The sequence below is a fragment of the Telopea speciosissima genome, chromosome 1 (assembly GCF_018873765.1).
Source record: "Telopea speciosissima isolate NSW1024214 ecotype Mountain lineage chromosome 1, Tspe_v1, whole genome shotgun sequence".
NCBI classification, from domain to species: domain Eukaryota; kingdom Viridiplantae; phylum Streptophyta; class Magnoliopsida; order Proteales; family Proteaceae; genus Telopea; species Telopea speciosissima.
In genome coordinates this window covers 19,951,587-19,973,561 of record NC_057916.1, presented here as the reverse complement: position 1 = coordinate 19,973,561, position 21,975 = coordinate 19,951,587, and the positions used below count along the sequence as shown (strand labels likewise).

Sequence of the window (21,975 nt, the reverse complement as noted above, 5' to 3'; positions counted from 1 at the left end):
GTGAATAAAAACCATATCCATTAATATGGAAACTAGAAATGCAAGTAGGTATTCTTTCTTAAGATGACAACCTCATTGATCTAAGAGTTGAAGAGCCCCACAATATGCATCTGATAGCATAAAACTAAAGTTAAAACTATTGGAAGGGAAAAGATTCTCTGAGCTGTTAGGGGAGGATACATTGGCATCCTCTCTTTCTTTCTTTCCCCTCCTCACATGAAATGACCTTTGTTGTCTTCCAATGTTTTAAAGTGTTCTATCACACCTTATTGTTCCCTCCTCTATGCCGCTTGGTTAGAGAATCCTCTCCTTAAAAAGAAAAATAATAACATTAAAAAAGAAAAACTTGCGATCATAACTCAGTGGGGAACATTGGATTTTTATCCCCCATCCTCTCAAAGGAGATATTTTTATCCTCTTTGTGGGAGAGGAGGAAGAAAGTCGCCATTTAGTTTAGGTTTTAGGCTGGACTTATTAATATAGCTCCAAATCGATCCAATTGTGAGATCGGGTTCAAATTAGGTTGTGGATTAAGGAAAGTGTTAGGCACTTTTTCACCGAGTGAAACCGATCAAAATATGCGTGAAAATAATAATTACATACTTCATCTGTTTGGCTACAAAACAAGTATTAACATACATTTAATACCTTAGTTAAATTGATCTTCCTATTTAATTGGTCAAAATTAAACAAAACACAAAATATGAAAAAAAAATATTAAGAATAATGGAAAACACATACCTCATGCGTTTGGCTACAAAACGAGGATTAATATGTAGAAAATGTAAAATTAAATACACTTGCTTAATAAAGGCTAAAAGGTTTTTTTTTTTTTTTTGGGGGTAAAAGGCTAAAAACATTAAACATGCAATATTTAACATCATTATCTAATTAAGCATGCAAAACCCTAACTAGGTGCATGAAATAATATGACCTAACATTTTTTTTGGTAACAAATCTGACCTAACATGAAAACTATGAAACCAAACTAATAATATTTGAACGAAGAAAAATTAACCCTAAAAAAATCATAAAAGAATGAATCAAAGCCTAGGCAATATTCCAACCATCCTATATTCATGAAAATACCTACAAATGCATGCAAACATCAACAACAATCCTAGGAAAATTTATGGTCAATTAACCACATTCTAACCCTGTTAACCTCAGAGGGGTATTTTGGGTAATTTCACTAGGATAATCTTCAACAGCTTCGAAATTATGAAGGATCTCTCAGATCTTAAATTGAACTTTCTCTTGGTTCTCAAACAAGTGTTCATCATCATAAGCAACCTTTTAGAGTGACAAAATGAGGTGTCTATACTTAGTTTTTAGTCTTACTTTTTTTTGTTTTTTTGGGTAGAAAAAAACTTCATTGACAAACAAAGTCCTTACAAGCAGTGACATCTTTATCACAGAGATTAAGAAACCACTGAGAGGTAACTGGCCAATCAATCGAGGACTCATCCGAAAGGGCCGGCCGAGCCAAGGAGTCTGCAACTGCATTAGACAACCTTGGAATGAAACAAAACAAACAAGACACAAAAGAAGCTTCAAGCTGAAGAATGTCAAAACCCACATTGTTGATCTCCACATCAAAACACTTGGAATTGATCTGGTTAACGAGTCTAGAACAGTCCGATTCCACCACTATAAAGGAGAAATTATGCTTAGCCGCTTGGAGAAGACCTGCTCTAATGGCTAAAGCTTCTGCGCAAATACTAGAGACACACTCAAAGCCCGAAGAAAAAGCTTGAAGAAGTCTTCCACGATGATCCCTGATGATGATCCCAAGACCTCCTTTACCAGACTTACCAACCCAAGCTGCATCGCAATTAACCTTTACAAAAGGCTCTTGAGGGGGAGACCAACAAAGGGAAGGCTGAAAAATGCAACCAGGGACTGCAGCAGAATCCAAGAAAGGCTTGAAGCATACTAAAGAAAATTCCTGATAAACTTTTTCTGCCAAAGAAATAACTTGTCGGGGAGACCACTACTGATTGTTAAAGATTGAATCATTCGGGGCTTTCCAAATATACCACATGATGAAAGAAGCCAAAGAGAATCTCTCTTGCGCCAACTTCTTATCCTCACAAAAAATCTCATTCCAGCACTGGAACCAGTCACTCATCTTATAGGAAGAAATAACTTTGTTAAAAAAGATAGAGAAGAGCCAAACCAAATCGCCCTCGCAAAAGAACAAGTAACCAGCATATGACCCACTGATTCAACATTTTCCCCAAACTCAAATCCCGTCTTTTTTAGTAACTTGTTCCAAAATTAGTTTCCAAAATCGTCCCATTTATTAATAAAACAGTCCACACTTCCATGCATGATTTGAGAAATTGGCATTGGAACTTGACCGATCTCATATTGGTGGATTAGTATGGACAAGGGTAAAAATATTAAAAAAAAAATCCAAATTTTTTAAAGAAAATAGGAGTAAATCTGGGATCTTTATCCTTTCAATTACACTACCCGTACTTGACTCAAGTACATCTAACAGAGTAGGCAGAAATGACTATCCTACCCCCTACCTGAACACACTGCCCGAGGTGGGGTCCACCTCCCTCTATTAGATGTACTTGACGGTCAAGTACGGGCAGTGTAATTGAGAGGATAAAAATTCGTAAATCTGTCCAATCCAAACCAATACCGACCTATCCGGATCGGTATCGATACCGACACTGATACCGATACTAAAACCCTGCTTCCAAGTTTTAACGGGTTGGTTCCGGTATTATTCCCGATTCCAATGTTAAATTGACACTCTTATCCCAGCTGGTTGCCTTTTCCGATTTCGAGTGGCCATCAGACTTTCACAGAAACTGAGAATTTTTTAGAAATTCTTTTCCACGAAACAAACAAGTTGGAACTTGGGAACAGCGACACAGCCAAAAAAACCGAAATGCCGAAATGAGGCTGAGGCATCAGGCATGGTCAACAGCCAGCTATGCAGCTCCCCGCACGATGTAGGGGTGCATAGGGATAAAGGACTTACTTCAGGGATATAACAGTCATTTCATCTTATTCCTTTTTAGCTTTAAAGTTTGAAATCTGAAGCGCAGAATCTGTCCCTTTTTGGGTTCGTTAGCCGCTAAATTTTGGCGGTATTCTGGAAACTTAAATTTTCACCAACATTCGAAACTGCAGAAGAGACGTTTAAAATTCGAAGTTCAAAAGCGATGCCGAAAACTTCTATGTCTCTCTCCATTTGCCCATCGAACCTCTTCAGATCCTCAATGGCCGGTGAGTGGCGACGACTCAGAGGAATTGTAATCTCATCATAACCGACGCCTGTTCTTGTTTTGTTCCACCTTCAGGTACTCCCGACTGTCCCAGTCCTGAGTTAATCTTCTTCCTAGATCAATAATTTCTGAAAATAATAATCTTCATTTCAGATCATTTTCAGTTTTTGTGAAGTGGGTTTTTCTGCAATTCAGTAGTTTCCGTATAATTACTGTTAAAAAATGCTGTTTCTAGATTAGATCTCCTAGTGTTAGGCTTGTGGGCACTGCACTCGTTTAATTTCACACTCCAGAGTCAAAATCATTTTGATTTTTGCACAATTGGATTGGAGCGGAATGTAGTTATCCTAGTCTGTAAGTAATCAACAGATGAAGCTGATCTCTGGGAGAATTTTTAGATAAGCTATTTTGGCTCCTATCCTGTTTTGCTCTTCGGCAGAAAAATCTTATTTTTATTCGCGATAAGACAGCCAATTTAGAAACTATGGTGAGGGAACAGAGGGTTGAATCTTTCTATAAGCGTTTACGTGAGGCAGCTTCTGCTTCATCTTCTTCCCCTTTGTTGATATTTCCATCAACCTCTGATGTTGACTCCCTTTGCGCCCTTAAGATCATCCTCCATATCCTCGAATCTGATTCTATCAAATACGCTTGTTACCCTGTTTCCTCATTTAAGGAAATCCACAAATATGCAGGCCGTAGCCTATGCCCTTCCTCCAGTCAGCCTGTCTCTCTCCTACTCCTTAATTGGGGATGCCACAGGGACCTTCGACGTGTTCTGGATTTAGGGCCCCTTGCAAGTGTCTTTGTTGTTGATAGCCACCGGCCTATTCATCTCCACAATCTCAGTAATCAGAATGATAGGGTTATTGTTCTCTACACTCAGGATGATGAGCTCCAGGCTGATTTAACATATGACTTTGATGTCTCCACCGTGGCAAATGCATCGGATCTGAATGGTGATTATGAGATTGATGAGAATTCTGATAGTGAAGATGACAGTGAAAGTGAAGAGGAAGACGGTTCAGGGTCACGGAAGAGGAGGAGGGTCTCTGAGGAAACAGAAGTAGATCCCTTGAAGCTTTACAGGAAGCTGAAAAAGGAGTATTACAGATTGGGTACTTTCCATGGAAAGCCTTCAGGCCTTCTCATGTTTGATCTTTCACATGCTCTTAGAAAGAACACAAATGAATTGCTATGGCTAGCCTGTGTCTCTTTGACTGATCAGCTCGTCCATGAGAGACTAACCAATGAGAGATATCAAGCTGGTGTGATGGAGATGGAGCAGCACATTAACAGCTCAGGGAATTTGGATGCAATAACTTCAGTTACCCTAAAAGATGGGACGAAGATACGAGCCCCTGATGCCTCTAGAATTGCATACGAGGATGAGCCACGACTTATGCTATTGAGGGAATGGAATTTATTCGATTCAATGGTATGTTCTTCCTACATTGCGACCAAACTGAAGACCTGGAGTGACAATGGCTTGAAGAAGCTTAAGCTTCTCCTAGCTCGCATGGGATTTGCACTTGTTGACTGCCAACAGAAGTTCCAGTACATGAACCTCGAAGTAAAACGGAAAATGAAAGATGAGTTTGAAAAGTTTCTCCCTGAGTATGGGCTCACAGAGTTCTACTACCGAAGCTTTTTACGACTTCATGGGTATAGCTCAAAGGTATCTGCAGCCGACGTGGTCTATGGAGTCACTGCACTGCTTGAGTCTTTTGTAGAATCTGATGGTTCCTGTGCTTCTCAACAGTTTGGGGTGGCATTTGATGCATTGTCCTTGAATAATCTTGACAAGTTGAGAAATGGTATGCAAGATGCAATAAAAATACAAAGGGCTATCGTAAGGCAAGGAAGTATAGCCATAACCAAGAGTGGATCTATCAGAAGCGGGAGGAAATTCAGGTGGGTGAAGCTTGAAGATCCTGCAGATACAAAATTGCTTGGTTACCCTCAAGCATTGACCAAATTCTGTTACTTCTTGATGGATGCTTTGCGGGAGAAGGGTGCAAAGATGAAGCCTTTGATCTGTGCTTGCTTATCACAAGAACCTAACAAAGTTTTGATTGTTGGGGTGTGTGGGAAGCCACGTCTGGGGGCAGTTCAAGGGAATGCATTTGGGGTTGCTTTTATAGCTGCAGCTCAGGAGGTTGGAGCCAAGATCTTCCATGAGTTGTTTGAGTCTTCTTGGATAGTTTTGGATGCAGTTTCTGTCAATTCTTTCATGATCAGGTTAACTGAGAACCTCTGATGGTAGGATTATTGAAAGTCTAACTGGTTGAGTAGATTTATTTGACTTCCAGTTTCCACATATTATCTCACCAGAGCTTCCTCTCTTTGAATGTTGTACTTTAACATTTTTTTTCATTTTTTTCCCCTCTTTTTCTTTCTTTTCTAAGTAGAGCTCTAAAGATGAATCCAAACATGTTTGAGTACTACTTTAGTACAACCAAATATGTTTATTGTCCTTGAACTGTCCAAGAGACTATTACAACAAAATATATTTATAGATCCTGAACATCCGAGAAGTACTTATAAATGAGTTGTGGTTTTTCTCTCTTTTTTTCTCTTGTAAGTTCAGCAAATTCGATAAAAGATAAAATATAAGCATTACCTAGGTGGAGATACAATATGTTGCAAGAAAAGATTAGAAGTTCTACATTTGGCATTGCCATCAACAGAAAACTTCTTGGTTCTAATGATCTCAATCCAAAGTTAAAGCTAACATGACTTAGGCCACAAATCTGAATTTACTTTTATCCAGTATGTTCCAAGTAACATTAGAACCCACAAAGTTAGGGTACTAATCCAAGATTTTGATTAGGATTTAGCAGCTTTCTTGGCAAGTGAATCTGCAACAACATTAGTCTTTGGATTATTTTATGAGACGTCCTTCATTCAATGGACAAAAGATGGACCTTATGTGTAAACCCTAAAGGTTGGAATTTCCATGAGATTTCTTCCATTTTGTTTTTCTAATCAAGAATTGATTTCTCTTCTCACCTCCAAGTTCCAACTTGAGCTTATATTGAGGCTATAAAAATGAGCCTGAACATTCTCTTGTGACTTTGGTTTGGTTTCAGATTTACAATTATTAGTCCTTGCTCATCCCGGAAGTGCCCACCACCCAAATGACATAATACAAGGCATCAATCCTCAAGATCCATTTCTTGTAAGACTCCAATCTCTTGAAAGATTAATTCATTGGAAAACCTAAAAGTGAAGCTTGAATAACAGCTCATTGTCTTCTTTTTAGTCAATGCTAGAGACTAACAAATATTCAGAAAAACCATTTTTAGATAACAAGATTGTTTTCATCTTAAAGATAGATTCACAAAGCACTGTACACATGTATGAGAAAAATCTCATTTTTTTTCTCCACCCATATCCTTAAGCATAATAGAGAAAAGAGATCTGATACTCCATGCACCGCTCTCAATATGTACCATGTTGTGAACCACTCCCTGTGCATGCACCATTCAGCGTACACAACTACGATATACACCTCTCTGTGTCACATCTCTCTATGTTAGAGTTTTCTTTGTCTCTCTCTCATAGCGGAGGCTCTGTGGTGTTCACCCATGGAAATCAGCTTCAAGAGGATTGGAGGGCTCAGCAAACCATACCACGTATCTCTCAAACAACTGGTAAGGGTTTGAACCAGAATGCATCTGTTTTAATAGGCCAATGAATTGTACCATTGAAGACGATGAGCTGTTCTTGTACAAAGCAATGGGCAGCAGCAACTCTTTTTTATTGATTTTTTTTTATCTTTTCCATCCTCCAACCCTACTATATGTATTCCATTTAATTCTTTTTTTTTTTTTAATGCCTTAATCAGTTAATCAGCCAACTTTGAATAAGAAATGGATACCTGGTCGTGTGGCCCTTACACCAGCACAAAGTCAATAAAAGTGCATAGGGACATCCACATGAATGAGATTTTTTATTTCATAAGGGATAGGGTATTAATTTTTCGTGTTCCTATATTTGGGCGCAGATTCCAAGTGACCAGGCAGCATTCTTTTTCTCTTATTTTATTTTGTCTTGTTCAAAGAATTCAAACAAAATTTTGTACTGATCCAGCAAGGATGAAGTATTCTACTATGAGATTACCCCACGGATGCCTTTGGCATCCATGGTTCACGTACCCTGTTCAATAAGTGGAAATTGGAATGCATAAGCTATCTGCTCTTAAGTTGGGCAATAAGGATCGGAAAAGGGTAATAACTCTTTCTTAAGACCAAAGAGTCGAACAAAGAAAGGAGGAGGGGAAGCTCTCTATTCCTAATTCTCATGTAATTGGATTCTTAAAAAACCACAAGAATCCTTAGAATGAGATTACAACTCAACACATTTTGAGATTTCAAGAAGAGTTGCTCTTTGAAGAGCACAATATAATGAAGGTTATAAGCTATGTTTGGTGGTGGGAGGGGGGGAGATAAGAATGAGTCTTTTTATCGAAAGATCAGGAAAAAAAAAAAAAACAGCCCGGATCTCCTATGAGAATTATTTGGAAAGTCTAAAATAAAAAAGAGTGGTACTTGCTAGCAACAACATCATAGAATCCGTAAATCAAATATAGATTGATATGAAACCTGATTCAGATCCATTACAGCACCTATGAATATCAGAGGGAACAAGGAGGTTGGTTTTATTGGTCGATTCTGAATCTTTGGATCTTCTCAAGCAAAGCTGACATGATGACTGCAATACCCATTTCCTACCCTCTCTGAGTATCAATCCCTGCTAAGAACTTTCTCTGAGCCATCACTATCTGATCTCATTCAATAGTTTCATCATCCCCAAATGTCTTCATCACTTAGTTTTTGCAACTCACCATAGCTGCTTTTATCATTCATGTCCACTCTTTTATCAAATTGATTTTCAATCACTTTGCTGGTGAATACATTGCTCAAGGTTTACTATCGACATGCAGTTTATTCCCCTAACAAGTCGTGAAATAAAAAATTTTCCTATTTCATGTTGGTTTATTTTCACCTGTATTGTGCTCAGAATCATTTCATCTCGTCTCATTTTTATTTGAAAATTAGCAGTTCCTTTGACAGGTTTGAGATATCACTGAACACAATAAATAAGTTGAACTGTAAGCAGACATGAGGTAATTACTCTTCAAAGGATGATATGAACTCTGCATAATTCACAGGATTTGGAGACGTTTAATTCAAAATAGCATAACAAAGATACAATAAAATATCACCTGATCCATTTATTTTCTTCTATTGTCTGAAAATTAGGAATTTCATACATTCTAAAGCACAAGCCAATTTTTCCACCAGCTCTCACTAAGGCAACATATCTCTTGTTCAACCCATGCAAGGGACAAATATAAGAGGATTAAAAGGAGTTCTTTTTTTACCCCAAAAAAAAGGACTTCTTTTTACTTGCATGGTAATCAAGAGAAATAAAGGATACAACCTAGGAAAAAATCAGAACTGGAACTGCATCTCCGGGGTGTATCCGAGGTCATCAAGGTGTGCAGCCATGGCCTTATTCATGGGCGGTGGGCCACACCTCAAAATCTGCAAATTATTGGATTAAAGCTAAGTGGCTAAACTTTATAATTCAATAATGTGGACTACATATAACAAGTAATTAGAGGTGGAAAACAGAGAATAAAAATAAGAAAAAAATCAAGTGAATAGAAAGAGAGAATTTCCTAATCACCTGAATATCAGACGCAGGTGCTGGGCAATGGGTTTTGATCATTTCCTTTGAGACGAAACCAACGCCACCATTCCACGTCTCAGGAGGCTAGAGAAGGTTACATTGTGAGTAGAAGATAAGTACGTAACACCAATGAGAAAAAGGGACAACTATAGTCAACTAGAATTAGGATACAAGACATGTATGGTTCATAGGAAAAATCAATGGTCAGGACTCAGTCTACAAAGCTGTTTGTTGCCTTCAATAACCAGGAAGAAAACCAAGTGAAGCAAATGCAAGGCATCTATCAGAGCATCCCAGTTCTCCAATTAATCCCATTATGGATGTCATTATGACATCACACTGCTGGAACATTATTTTGATAACATTATTTACTTTCTTGCCAAAAACAAATACACAATTTATCATAATTAATTTAGAATATTGGGCTTAAAGAAACTAGAAAAATAAAAAAGATACACTATGACAATCACTAGATGGCCAGATCAACCATTAACCCCACTGTTTTTCTTCGCATATAACTCACTGCATGTAATCCTCAAAAGTCTTGAAATAAATTATTGGATGTCTACAAGATAGGGACTATGAAAATTAAATCCCCCCCCCCCCCTTCTTCTCTCTGGAGGGGTAAGGGATGGCATTGGAGTAGGTTAAGACTTCACTGAGTTACTGATTCAGATTTTGGTTTTGTGAACTGACTGCAGTTCAGGTGTTAAGCCAAACAAAAACTTTAATCATGGATATGAACATTCATAGTTATTTTTCTACTCTTTCTAACTAGTTTCTGCTACTTGGCAGGTTGAATGGGACCAAGAATTTAGGGCTTGGACTCAAGGATGGCTGATCCCAAGTCAACTTGGCCATAACACAGCTGACTATGTATATACTTAGCCAGAAATAGTCCTTTTCCATGCAAGTTATTAAGTGGGACTGTCAAGTCAACTGGGATCAGTCACGGCCAATACAATCAATTGAATCCCGATCTCTAAATCTAGGGATGGGACTGAAACTTTGTGGACCAGTAAACCCAAGGTTCCCTGCTCACATGTCAAGTTTCAGCCATAACAGAGTTGGTTAAAGCACTAAAATTCAAACTTCCATGACAGAGCCCGTCCAAAGAATCCTTTTTATATTCCTATCAGTAGCTCAACAAGCTAGACGAATGACTATATGGGTAGCGGGAAGTGAGAAAGACTCCGCTTGTCAGAGGAGTTGACCCCAAAAGTTGTGGCTTTTACCAAGACTGTGCTAAGCAAGACATTTCTGTTGATTCCTTTCCACCTGTCAGTCAGAAGGCAATTGAAAATGGTAGAAGCTATGAGCATAACCTCACATACACTCGGAATCTGTCCTCTTTTGTTTCAGTTACACAAGCCCTTATATATCTGCAGGATTAAAGCTGCAACAACTGCGGTCATGACTCCTGGAAGGGTTTCAAACTGTTCTTGTTGAACTTCTTGACATTCTCCCAACCCAGCTCAACCCAGTCCTATTTTTGTCCCACCATGCCTTGCCCCGCTCAATTCATAGACTGGGTGTAGGTTGATGTTAGGAACAATGGGTTAGGTCAGGTATCCAAAACCTGCAGCAAACACAAGCCCTTGCCATCCCTAGAGTAAGAGGGGAGAATAAAAAATGAAGAAAATTGAACAATACCAAGGAACAGCCCAGATTCCACATGTAGGGAAAGTGAGCTTGTGATGTGCCCAATTCATTGTTAAAGGCATTATTGAACCTAAGTTCCTGTCTATTTCCTCAACACTGCAAAAAGCAGGCTGATTTAGAAAATGGGAGCCCTTGAATCATTAATGATGTAGTAAATATATACGGAAAGATTGCTAACAGGTATCAACTATTTAGGGGGAAATATATTGTTTAACACAAGCATCCGATGCCATACACATATGACATGAGACGTGCATAAGGAATCTGAACCTAGTAATTCAATAGAGGAGATATACCCCCCACCAATTGTTTGATCAAAATGGTACACAATAATTACATGAAATACACATTTTGTTTTGAACCACAAGGTTTATTTGTCCCCTGAAAATCATAAGTATAGCAGTGATGACATGTTTGCAAAAGCACACTAAAGAATATTTGTGCTTACAAGGTTTTAAATGGGGACCAACCAAAACTGGATTCTAACACTTTGTTTGGACACATGTATGGCACAGGGAAGTTGAATTCTTCAGGAACAATAGAAGCATCCCAATAATATAGGCACCATAAATTTTACAAGTAAATATAAATAAAGGGGATAAGTATATCCTCAACTATTTTTAATGTTTCATATGGAAGTCTTTGATATTTATTGGCCAATATTTTGGTTCAGGAGGTGTAAAGGCAATTGGACTGTATCAGCACTGCAGCTCCTATCACACCCTCTTATTGGGATAAAAAATGCATCTCGGGATACATCCCTGAACAATTGAGGAAACAGTGGTCCATTGCAACACCATAACAAAACAAATACTTCCTTTAAAATTCATTATGCTGAAGAAAGACTTAGAAAGAAAAGGCAAGGAATAAATAAACTAAAGATATCTGCTAATAGTGGTATCAGCGAGGCAAAACAAAATACTTCCTGTTGAAGTACTGTTCATGTGACACTGTTCACATGAACAGTGATTTGGTTGATATGTGTATCTTCTATTTTCCTAGTCCTAGTTGGAGTCCTAGTTTCTAATTATGTCAAGTCCTAATTCTACTGTGAGTTGTTAGTCTTAGTTTCAGTTTGAGTTGTTAGTTCTAGTTCTTTTCCTATTGTAACTTGGAATCCTATCATGATTAGGAATTCCTAATCTGATTAGGAGTTCCCCTTTCTATTTGTAATTTCCCCTCTATTTATAAAGGGCTTTCCTATCAATGAAAACAACAAGTTATTATTCTCTCTTCCTCATTTTTTTCTTCTCTCTCAAGTTACTGGTTACAAGTCCTAGGTTTTCTACATGGTATCAGAGCTAGGCAATCAGTGCCTGATTCTCTCCAAGATTGCCATTTCGAGAGTCGGTTCGGGTTTTTGGTTTGAAGAAGAAAACCCTAGTTCATAGAAAAAGAAGAACTAGGGTTTCATGTACTCAATTTATTTATTCGATTCTGAAAACTCTACATCAGATTTCGAATCTGATTTCTGCTCTTCAGATGAGTTGCAGATTAAATACTAATATGTTGATCGATTAATGAAGAACCTGGTTCTGGGCTGTAGTTGCTTCTGAAGAACCTGCTTTTGTTGAAGGTGCAATCCCTTTTTCTCGATTTGACGGTGATCGAGGGGCTGGAGTTCAGGACCTGCCCTATTTTTGCTCAGTTTCTCTTTGTTTATCGTGAGGAAGATCTCTGATTTTCTGGTTTTCGTCTTGCTGAGTGTTGCTTGGCTTAGTTGTTGGATGGGCTCTTGTTCTCTGATGTTGGCTATTGATTTTTGGTGGTATCGATTCTTTGCTGGTATTTTGTTGTTGCTGGTTTGATTGAAGCTGTTCTTCCACGGAGTCAAATATTTATCGCTGCTGTTCCCCTACCGCCAGATTGGAGTTGCAGGTTTTCTGTTTAATCTTCGACCTTCTATTTGGAGTTGCGTGGAAATCTTCCTTTGCTAGAATCATATCTTTTCTGGTTTTACTGTGAGGTTAAAGTTGCAGCTTTTGTTCCACCTCCTCCTTTCCCTTCTTTCTGATCTAAGTTTTTGGAGATTACATTAATTTTCTCCATAAGCTGCTGCTGTTTCTGATCGAAGAATCAGTTGGCTGCTAGTTCTCGTTTTCCTCTGTGGCTCGTTTTCCTCTTGTGGTTGGTTCTTTCTCCCATCGTGAGGTTGAACTATTGAAGACAGCGTTATATTGTTTTGGCTGGTTGCGTGAGGAAGACATCCAATATCTCAAACTGGGTTTCCTTTTATGAGTTGGTTTCCTTTTTGGTTACTCTACTTTATTCCTAGCGTTTTATTTTGTTCTTTAAGTTCCCTTTTATGCCCTTATCATCTTTTCTTATCTACCTTTGTCCTTATTTTACTGTTCATTCCAACATTACCCTTTTGCCTTGGGTGGTATTTGTAAGTAGATTTCATCTAAATTATCTACCCAAGAGCCCCTTGACAATTCTGGTTATTTACAAGATTGCCACTCTCCATAGCCATTATTTTACTTATTGCATCCCATTGCTTTTTGTTTAACAAAAAGGCCCTTGCAAAATTTTGGTTATTTATGGAACTGCCATTACCTTTTAATACATTCCCCTATTTGACTACCCAATTGACCCTTGAAAATTCTGGTTTATTACCAGTTTACCCTTTGGCTTGGATTGTATTTAAAAGTGGATTTCCACCAAATTACAGTCATGTCATCCTTTTTTCCAACACCGTTCCCTTTCAATAATTCTAATTCATATCCCAAAACATCCCTTTGGCATATACCCATAACCCCTTTGGAAGTTTATGGTATTTTCTAATTTGCCATTTCTTCCTTTTCCATTACAATTAGTACCTCTTGGAAAAATCTGGAATATTATGTTTTTTTCCCTATTTCTTACATCATCTTTGTTATGTCCATGTGTACTACACGTGAGGGGGGGATTATGTACAGTACACCTGCAGACATTGCAGAACACAGAACTTGCAGGAACATTGGTGCAAAACATAGAAGATCAGTGTTTTTCACCATTGCTATTGGGTATCCTTGTTATTGGGTTGAGTTTGCCGTAAGGGGGAGATTGAAGTATTGAAGAGTATTGAAGATATTTGGTTATTGCCTATTTGAGGACTTTCAATTGGGTTGATACAGTGTTTTTCCGCTGCCTAATTCAACTCGTTTCCGCTACTTGCTGCTCTAGTTATTTAACTTCAAGATTTTATGTCATTATGACAATCTGAGATTCATCACCGATTAGCTATTGAAGATAGTTAAAAGCTGCCTTTTTTTGGAAGAAATTCTAGTCCCGGTTTGCTGATCCTGTCCAGATTTTGAAGATCAATTATTTCAAATTCTTGAAGGTTTATTTGGGAGCTACATTCATCTGTCAAGCTGGATTCTGCTGCAACTTAGTTTCTTCTCATTTTGTTCAAGTTGGGCATTAATACCTTGTATGCGCCAACTTGAGGGGGAGTGTTTGCATTATTATGGAGTTTTTTTTTTTTTTCCTTTTAGTTCAAGTTGGATCTTCTTTCTTTACTTATTTGTATAATCCAGCTTGAGGGGGAGTGTTGAAGTGTTGTTCATGTGACACTGTTCACATGAACAGTGATTTGATTGATATGTGTATCTTCTATTTTCCTAGTCCTAGTTAGAGTCCTAGTTTCTAATTATGTCAAGTCCTAAATCTACTGTGAGTTGTTAGTCTTAGTTTCAGTTTGAGTTGTTAGTTCTAGTTCTTTTCCTATTGTAACTTGGAATCCTATCATGATTAGGAATTCCTAATCTGATTAGGAGTTCCCCTTTATATTTGTAATTTCCCCTCTATTATAAATAGAGGGGCTTTCCTATTAATGAAAACAATAAGTTAATATTCTCTCATTCTCTCTTTTTTCTCTTCTCTCAAGTTACTGGTTATAGGTCCTAGGTTTTCTACACTTCCCTTATGTGGTCTTTATTGACCTAGAAAAATCCTATGACAAAGTCCCTAGAGAGCTAATCTGGTACATTCTAGAGAAGAGAATGGTGCCATGTAAATATGTGGGCAAAATTAAAGACATGTACGATGGCATGGTGACTAGCGCAAGAACTGTGGGGGGCCAAGGTAGTGAGTTTCCAATTACGCTTGGACTATACCAAGGATCAACCTTAAGTCTTGATTTGTTTGCACTTACCATGGATGATTGAGAGGGCGGGCTTTGGTGCAATGGTAAGGTTGCTCCATTGTGACCAAGTGGTCACAGGTTTGAATCTAGAAACAGCCTCTCTGCGAAAGTAGGGGTAAGGCTGCGTACACTATGACCCTCCTTAGACCCTGTAGTGGCGGGAGCCTCATGCATTGGGTACACCCTTTTTTATCATAGATTATTGAACTAGAGACATACAAGATGAGATTCCATGGTGTGTGTGTTTTGTTGATGATATTTTGTTGGTGGACGAGACAGACAAAAGCAGAGATTAACGGCAAGTTGGAGTTATGGAGATCAACCTTGAAATCAAAAGGTCTTAAGATAAGTAGAACAAAAACAGAATATATGATATGCAACTTTAGCCACACTATGACAGTTAAGGAGGTGGTCAATATTGATGATAAGGAGATACCTCAAAGTGATTGTTTTAGATATCTGGGCTCTATCAAAAATTAAGAAGGTGATATAGAAGATGATGTTTCCCAAATAATTAAAATAGAATGGATGAAGTGGAGAAGGGCAACCAACATATTGTGTGATCAGCGAATTCATTTAAAACTCAAAAGGAAGTTTTTATATGACTACCATACGACCGGCTATGATGTATGCCTGTATGGTGCAAAATGTTGGGCAGTTAAGAAGTGGCACATAGATAAATTATGTGTGGCGGAGATGAGGATGTTGAGATGGATATGTGGCAAAACAAGAAGTATAAAGTAAGGAATGACCATATTAGAGCTGAGATGGGAGTAGCCCATATACATGATAAGCTACGAGAGTCATTTGAGGTGGTATGGTCATGTTCAATGGAGGCCTCGAAATGCTCCAATTCGGAAGAGTGATTTGATTCAAATTGAAGGAACTAAAGAGCCAGGGGCAAGCCTCAAATACCTCTAAGTGAAGTAGTGAGGAAAGATATGCATAGCTTAGGTCTCGTATCTTGTATGACTTCAAACAGATCTGATTGGAGAGCAAGGATCCATGTAGTCGACCCCATTTAGTTGGGATAAGGTTAGGTTGTGGTTGTTGTTGTTGGTATCAGCGAGGCAGGTCATGCAATTCTCTTCTTGGGACTATACCAAAGCTCAACACCCAATACTTCCCAGGTACTAATCTGATCCTTAGCTACTGTTGGAAAACCAATTTGACTCTTTTTTTCCCCCCTCTCAAAGTCACAATACAGAGCAAGAGAAAAGTGTGGGGTAGCCACATCGGTCGAGTCTGGGACTGTTGGATACCTGAATAACTGGGTACCTGTTAACAACTCTATTTGGTAAAAATGACTAGCACTGACATGAAATGACATCTAAAAATCAACCAATGAATGAAATTAAGGACTTCTAAATCATTCTACGAACTAAAAAAATGCTTCCTAGACTACAAAGATGCAAAATTCTGGAGAAATGCAAAAGGAAGTAAGGAAACAGACCTGATTCAGAACATAGTAGACTTTGAAGCGGTCAGGATAGTTACTTGCAAGGCCATCCAGCTCTTTCTGCACATACATAAATTACTTGAATCAAGTCCGATCACACAAATTGCATATCATAGTATTGTGTCTATATTTTCCTTAGTTTTTGTATATAAGCTCTCATTTAGAGATACCTTCTAGAACTGTGTTTGTAGATAATAAACAAACAATCACTCAAACAAATTTTAACAAAACCCACACACACACAGACATCCACCTTCAAAAGAATGTCCTCGGATGTGACATTGGCATAGATAAGATACACCTTGGTATTGTCTTTTGGGTTTTCCAATATGGCTCTAGCAACCTGCAATTACATCACAACAGAAACAAAGATATATAACTCTGAAGTCCTACAGAAAACAGCTCACCCCGAAAGAATACAACTTGGGATTAACAGGAATCATACTATTATTTATGCACCTGAAACATTGGAGTAATGCCGGAGCCTCCAGCAAGCATCCCAAAAGCTCTTACTGGGCCAGGTTGATACTTGAAACGACCCTGGAAGCATCAATATGTGATACCAACCATAAAAAATAGTTCATTTTCATAAACCTTTTCTTTTTGTATTCAGAGAGAGAGAGAGAGAGTTATTCTTCTCCAAACAGAATGTCAATTGGAAAATCGTCATCAATGTCCCTTAATTGCCTATAATAAAAAATAACATACAGTAAAGGACGAAAGAATGATACTGAGTAAGAACTTGGTCGAGTACCTTGAATATAGTTAACGTTTACTTTTGGATTGAGTCACACAAAACTATGTGTGTGTGTGTGTGTCTAAAATTTAGAATGAGTTAATGAGGCTGTGTGGTCCAAAAAGCAGTGTGAACAGTGCACAGTGTACATAAAGAAGCAAAATAAAACCTACGAAATACAATTCACCATAAAAAGCTAAAAACATGTACCTTAGGCCCTTTTACAGCAAGGTAATCACCAACACGCATCTCTCTGAAATGGTGGGACATCCTTCCTTGAGGATACATCTTTATGTACCCAAAAAAATCAAAAGCATTAAACCAATTCGGATGGGACATGCAAAAGCAAGAAGATACAAAAAACTAAAAGAAGATTTCAGACAATATGTACCTTTATAACTAGTTCAAAGTATCCAACATCTGAATCCAAAGTAGTTGGAGTATAAGGTTTGATTACGTCTTCACCATTGCTATCCCTTCCCCTGTTCAACAGAATAGAAAACATTTATTATGGTAACCCAGCGTCCGATTTTCTTCTTGCCCACTACTGGCAGGTGGGGCACATGCAACGGAAATGAAAGAGTACTTCTTGTTGCCAAGACTGACTTAACTATCCTACTTATCATTTTGTTCATGAAATATGACAATGATTAAAAGAAGAAAGCTAAATATTATATATTAATGTGTTCTTGATTAAGATGAAGTTTGGCATAAGAGATCTGCAAGCAGTCATCTATAAAATGATAGTCAGAAAGATTCCTATGGATTCAACATGTAAAATTCAAGTCTACCAGAACAGAGTTTAGACATGTAAGCAGGAATCATGACTCAAGTATATCTCAGATTAAGTATGATCAACTAAATAAATACGAAGATGAAGACCACAAACATACTTGCAACTTATATGTTGGCCAATCGGAAGACCCAACACTGCAGTAGGTGAAGGAAGAGCGAATCGGAATTCAGCCACATTGTGGCTAAGCTGAGTCCGCTTGACCAGCTTGAACTCCTTGAAGTTCTCTGAGTCTAAACAACCTATAAACATAAATCACTTGTCAGAAAACTAGCACATGAGTAAACAAGTGATTACCTAAATTCAGCATGATGAAAACTCAGAGTTCTAAATTGTATATCATAAAAGGATCAGATGTAATCATAGAATGCTGGATGGAAGACACCCAAAATCCCACGCCCACCCGCTACCCCCAAAAAAAGGGGAAAATCTCAAATAACAAGGACATCCATCTGTAAAGAAATAATAAAGATGTAAAAGATAGCATTAGTAAATAGACAAGAACTAGTAATTGCTATATTCCAAGCATGCAACACTGCAAACAAGTATACTGGCTCAAGCAATAACCAGGAATAGTTAAATTGTGTAGCTGTGAACCTGGCATCGTGTGCCAGTTTCCAAGATCTGAAGTCCATCGACTTCCATTTTTAAAAGCTGACCATAGACCATCGACTTCTGTTTAGTCCCCTCTAAACAAACGGGGCCTAAGTGAATACCTGGTCCCTATTTTGTAAAAAGAATTTAGGATGTTCTTTCACCTACAACTGGTGGTGTCTCAGATTGTGTCTCAGATTTGTTAATTTCAGCTCATGATTCTTCCAGTTAAGTTAGAACTGGCTTAACATTATTGTGTCATGGACATCAGTAAAGTGACCCATGATATGGAAGACCTTCTTTGAAATCAAATGTTTTTCATGATGGTAGTGCTCAACCAACTCCTATCTACAGCAATGGATTAAAGCATAAAATGACACAGGTGCTTTGTATGGAGTTGACACAGGAACACAGCCTCAATTGTCATGCAACTGCCAAAAAGTTAAAACAATTTGACCACATTAAAAAAATTTTGAGGCTTAGTATTCAACCTGTACATATAAACATGGGATATTTATGGGGTCACCTGCATCTTCAAGAAATCAAACACATAATTCTTTATGGGAATTGTATACCCTACGGCTCCAGCTGTTTCAGTGGAAAAAAGTTTCCCAAAATTGAACTTTCATCTATAAAAACAACTTCATATTGATCATCTCAGCTATTTGTCCAGAAACTTTATATTGTACATCTTTCAAAAAGAATATTTAGGTTTGATTGAATGAAGAAAAGAATACATCCATATAATGTGTCCTCCATTAGTGGAAATTCTATCATGGACAGAGATGCAAACACTTTTTCTGGAAACAACATAAAAATATTTGAAATGAAAGTCATTTTCCAAAATTCCATATTACATTTCAGTAAAATAATTGGTCTGTTTGGACCAATACAATTTTCTTTTGCCTTTAAGCAATTCCAGTAAAATATTTTTTGTTTGACGCATTTGGAAATGTAGGAAACAACTAGTTTTCAATTTTAAGAAGGTCTCAGCTCACATAAATTTGCAGTAAAGTATGGAACAGGCTTATGAGAACAGTGCAGCAAATACTGATGGTGCTGGATCTCATTTCTCAGGACTGGCAGGGGTTGGAGGATGACTTGGGACCAAGTGGAATCCCTCATTGCTGGATATATCCAAGGAGAGGATCAACCCACTAAAGTTTGACACAGAACTCTCGGCCATCCGAACTAGCCTCAACTTGGCAGCAGAGAGAGGAATAAGAAGTCGAAGTGCAGTTTGACTCTAAGCCTGTTGTCCAATTGTGTTAGGGCTTAGACGATGGTGAATGCTGTCTTAAGCCTCTACAAGATGACACTAGGAGCTTAGTTTCAAGTTTTGGTCATGTTATTGTTTTGAAGATATACTGTAAACAAAACAAAATAGCTGAATGACTAGTTCAGTTGGGTATTAATCAGTCTTCTTATCCATTTTGTCATAACAACATCAACAAGACAATATGGTTGCAGTCTGCTTTAGAATTTGATGTAGGGGGCCAAAGGTCTTTTTTTTTTTTTTTTGGGTGAAAAAAAAAAAAGCAAAATTTTCAAGAGTATTAAGTAAATATCACCTCCCCCTCCTATGATGGAGGATGGATTTGCAGAATCTTCTATTCCAAATGCTAAAAATAACTTCAGGTAAACAATCAAAGGTGAAAGGTGCCCAACAGTGAGAATAAAAACACTGATAAATACTGGAATTTTATAAAATCTAAGCAAACATATCAAATAATGATCTGGGACAAACTGCTGCAGAATCGTGAGCTGTGGAAAAAGAAAAGGCATCTACATGCCGTCAAGCAACTTATACTCATCCAGAGTAAAAGAAAAAGTGCAGTATTTTTTAAAATAAGGAAATATGGTAGGTATATATTCCATTACAGAAATGTGGCCAAAGCTCAGCATCACATAGTTCACTATTATAAAATGCAAGCATCCTTCATCATCATGGTCTCTCAGTCTCAGGAGGAGCAAGCAAGCAGAAAATAAAAAAATAAGTCAAAAGACTCAAAACAGAACAGATTATGTTAAAATGAATTTTTGTCCAGTTGATATAAGAAATTAAAAGACCAAGCATGTCAAAATCAAACACTGTCAACGACTTTTTAAGAAAATCATCACGATATTACCAAATTAAAAAGATAAACCAAATGATTCAAGTGAGAGAAAAACAAGCAAATACCAAATGATTAGGAACCATTATCACCAAAATTAACGAAAGAAAAAAAAATCACTCCTTTTGCATCTAGGAATTCAATAATAAATCACCCATAGTGAGAAAACACTCTTAATGGCTTGACTACCCATTACACTAATAGATCCCACAGTGCAACAACCGCTTAATTTTCAGGAGCTACAATATCCAGTTACGAATAACCGGAAGAATTGCAAATATCTACACCATACAAAAAATAGGACGAACTGCAATAAAGGAGCAGTGAAACCCATAGAAGAAGCAACCTAAGCAAACAGATAATGGACTAGAGATGCAGAGATCAAAACACTGTCACTGCTGTTAAAATCCCAAATAAAAAAAGTAGAGAACTAATGTCAAAGGCACAGAAAATCTAAAGAAAAACAGGTTACTTCTCGGATCACTGAATCTCATACCATTGGGTTTCTTGTTGAGATAGAAATACGCAGCACCGGCGCCGATGGCGACAAAAGCGACAGCAATACCCACAATCTCTGGTGTGAGTGAATCTAAGAATGTCATTTTTTTAATAAACTCAGAAACACCAAATCTTCAGAATCGTTAATAGAGGATTCAAAGGAAGAATGGGTTGGTTCTCTTCGTTATCCTCCCTCCTCCTCCGTTTTTATCAGTCTACTACGATGATACCAGAGGAGAACGGCGGACGAGAAAAATCACCTATATTTAAGAAATTAAATATATATTAAAAAAATTACTAGGAGATTGACGATTTGGAGGAAGAGGGATCTGGTAAACCTAACCCCCTTGTGGGTACCAGATCACGTCAGACTGTCATCTTCTTCTCCTTCCAAACTTTCAAATTTGAAGGATTGGGACCTGCGTGCATTGGTACAGAGCTACGCCTATGGTGTCAAACCGGAATTCAGATCCTCTCCAGCGGGCATTGGACGGCTGGGGCGCTGTCCTTGGGATGTGTGCCGTCCGCCAGCCGTTCGATGTGCACTGGATAAGATCCGGTTCGTCAAACCGTCGGTTCGGTCCTGTTCCATTTTTTCCCCCATGCTGGTTGTTTCATATCAGTTCGACTCAGTCAAGGGGTTTGGTTTATAAAAACCCAATCCCAAACCAATGGCCCCTGTGTGCGTGTGGGGACCAACGAGAATGCGCATAGAAGCATCATGGGGGTGGATGGTCATTTTGCCCTCTATATGTTTAGATGTGAATGGTACATTGTTCCATAAGAAATTTTTCTCAAACTCTACATCAAATAGGATGTGTTGTCCATCTCACATTCTGCACTTCTACGCATAACCGTGTTTGATGAACGAAACCTTTTACCATTACATAATGATAAATTATTATCAAACTATTTTTGAAAACTTAACTTTTACTTAAAAAAAAATTAAGGAATAAGGTCATTAAACGGTATCAAGTTGTCATTTAGACACGCTCTTTAATTAATTGGAAAATTTTTTCTGAACCATAGAAAAGGTATACTC

The 21,975-nt window shown here is 37.9% G+C and overlaps 2 protein-coding genes across 2 annotated transcripts; one reads left to right on the top strand and one right to left on the bottom strand.

The window, feature by feature from the left end:
• The first annotated feature begins 3,183 nt into the window (after positions 1-3,183).
• LOC122670427 (cell division control protein 45 homolog) lies at positions 3,184-5,571 on the top strand. Its single transcript, XM_043867303.1, has 2 exons — positions 3,184-3,323; positions 3,688-5,571. Exon 2 carries the CDS (start codon positions 3,733-3,735, stop codon positions 5,506-5,508), a length of 1,776 nt encoding a protein of 591 aa, XP_043723238.1. The 5' UTR covers positions 3,184-3,323; positions 3,688-3,732; the 3' UTR covers positions 5,509-5,571.
• A 3,086-nt stretch (positions 5,572-8,657) lies between these two features.
• On the bottom strand, positions 8,658-21,175 carry LOC122670438 (NADH--cytochrome b5 reductase 1). Its single transcript, XM_043867315.1, has 9 exons — positions 20,932-21,175; positions 17,828-17,969; positions 17,326-17,416; positions 17,145-17,222; positions 16,658-16,738; positions 16,452-16,541; positions 16,193-16,258; positions 8,946-9,032; positions 8,658-8,800 (listed from the first exon to the last, which is right to left on the bottom strand). The coding sequence occupies exons 1-9, from the start codon at positions 21,035-21,037 to the stop codon at positions 8,708-8,710; spliced, it is 834 nt and encodes a 277-aa protein (XP_043723250.1). The 5' UTR covers positions 21,038-21,175; the 3' UTR covers positions 8,658-8,707.
• Between the last annotated feature and the right edge of the window lie 800 nt (positions 21,176-21,975).

What these genes read in the sequence shown, in the direction of transcription:
- LOC122670427 (XM_043867303.1), top strand. Translation starts at nt 3,733, where the DNA reads ATGGTGAGGGAACAGAGGGTTGAATCTTTCTATAAGCGTTTACGTGAG.
- LOC122670438 (XM_043867315.1), bottom strand. Translation starts at nt 21,037, where the DNA reads ATGACATTCTTAGATTCACTCACACCAGAGATTGTGGGTATTGCTGTC. An exon ending in TTGCTGTAAAAGGGCCTAAG is followed by an intron (nt 16,739 to 17,144) that starts GTACATGTTTTT and finishes TGATGCTTCCAG; the next exon opens with GGTCGTTTCAAGTATCAACC. An exon ending in CACCTGCGTCTGATATTCAG is followed by an intron (nt 8,801 to 8,945) that starts GTGATTAGGAAA and finishes AATAATTTGCAG; the next exon opens with ATTTTGAGGTGTGGCCCACC.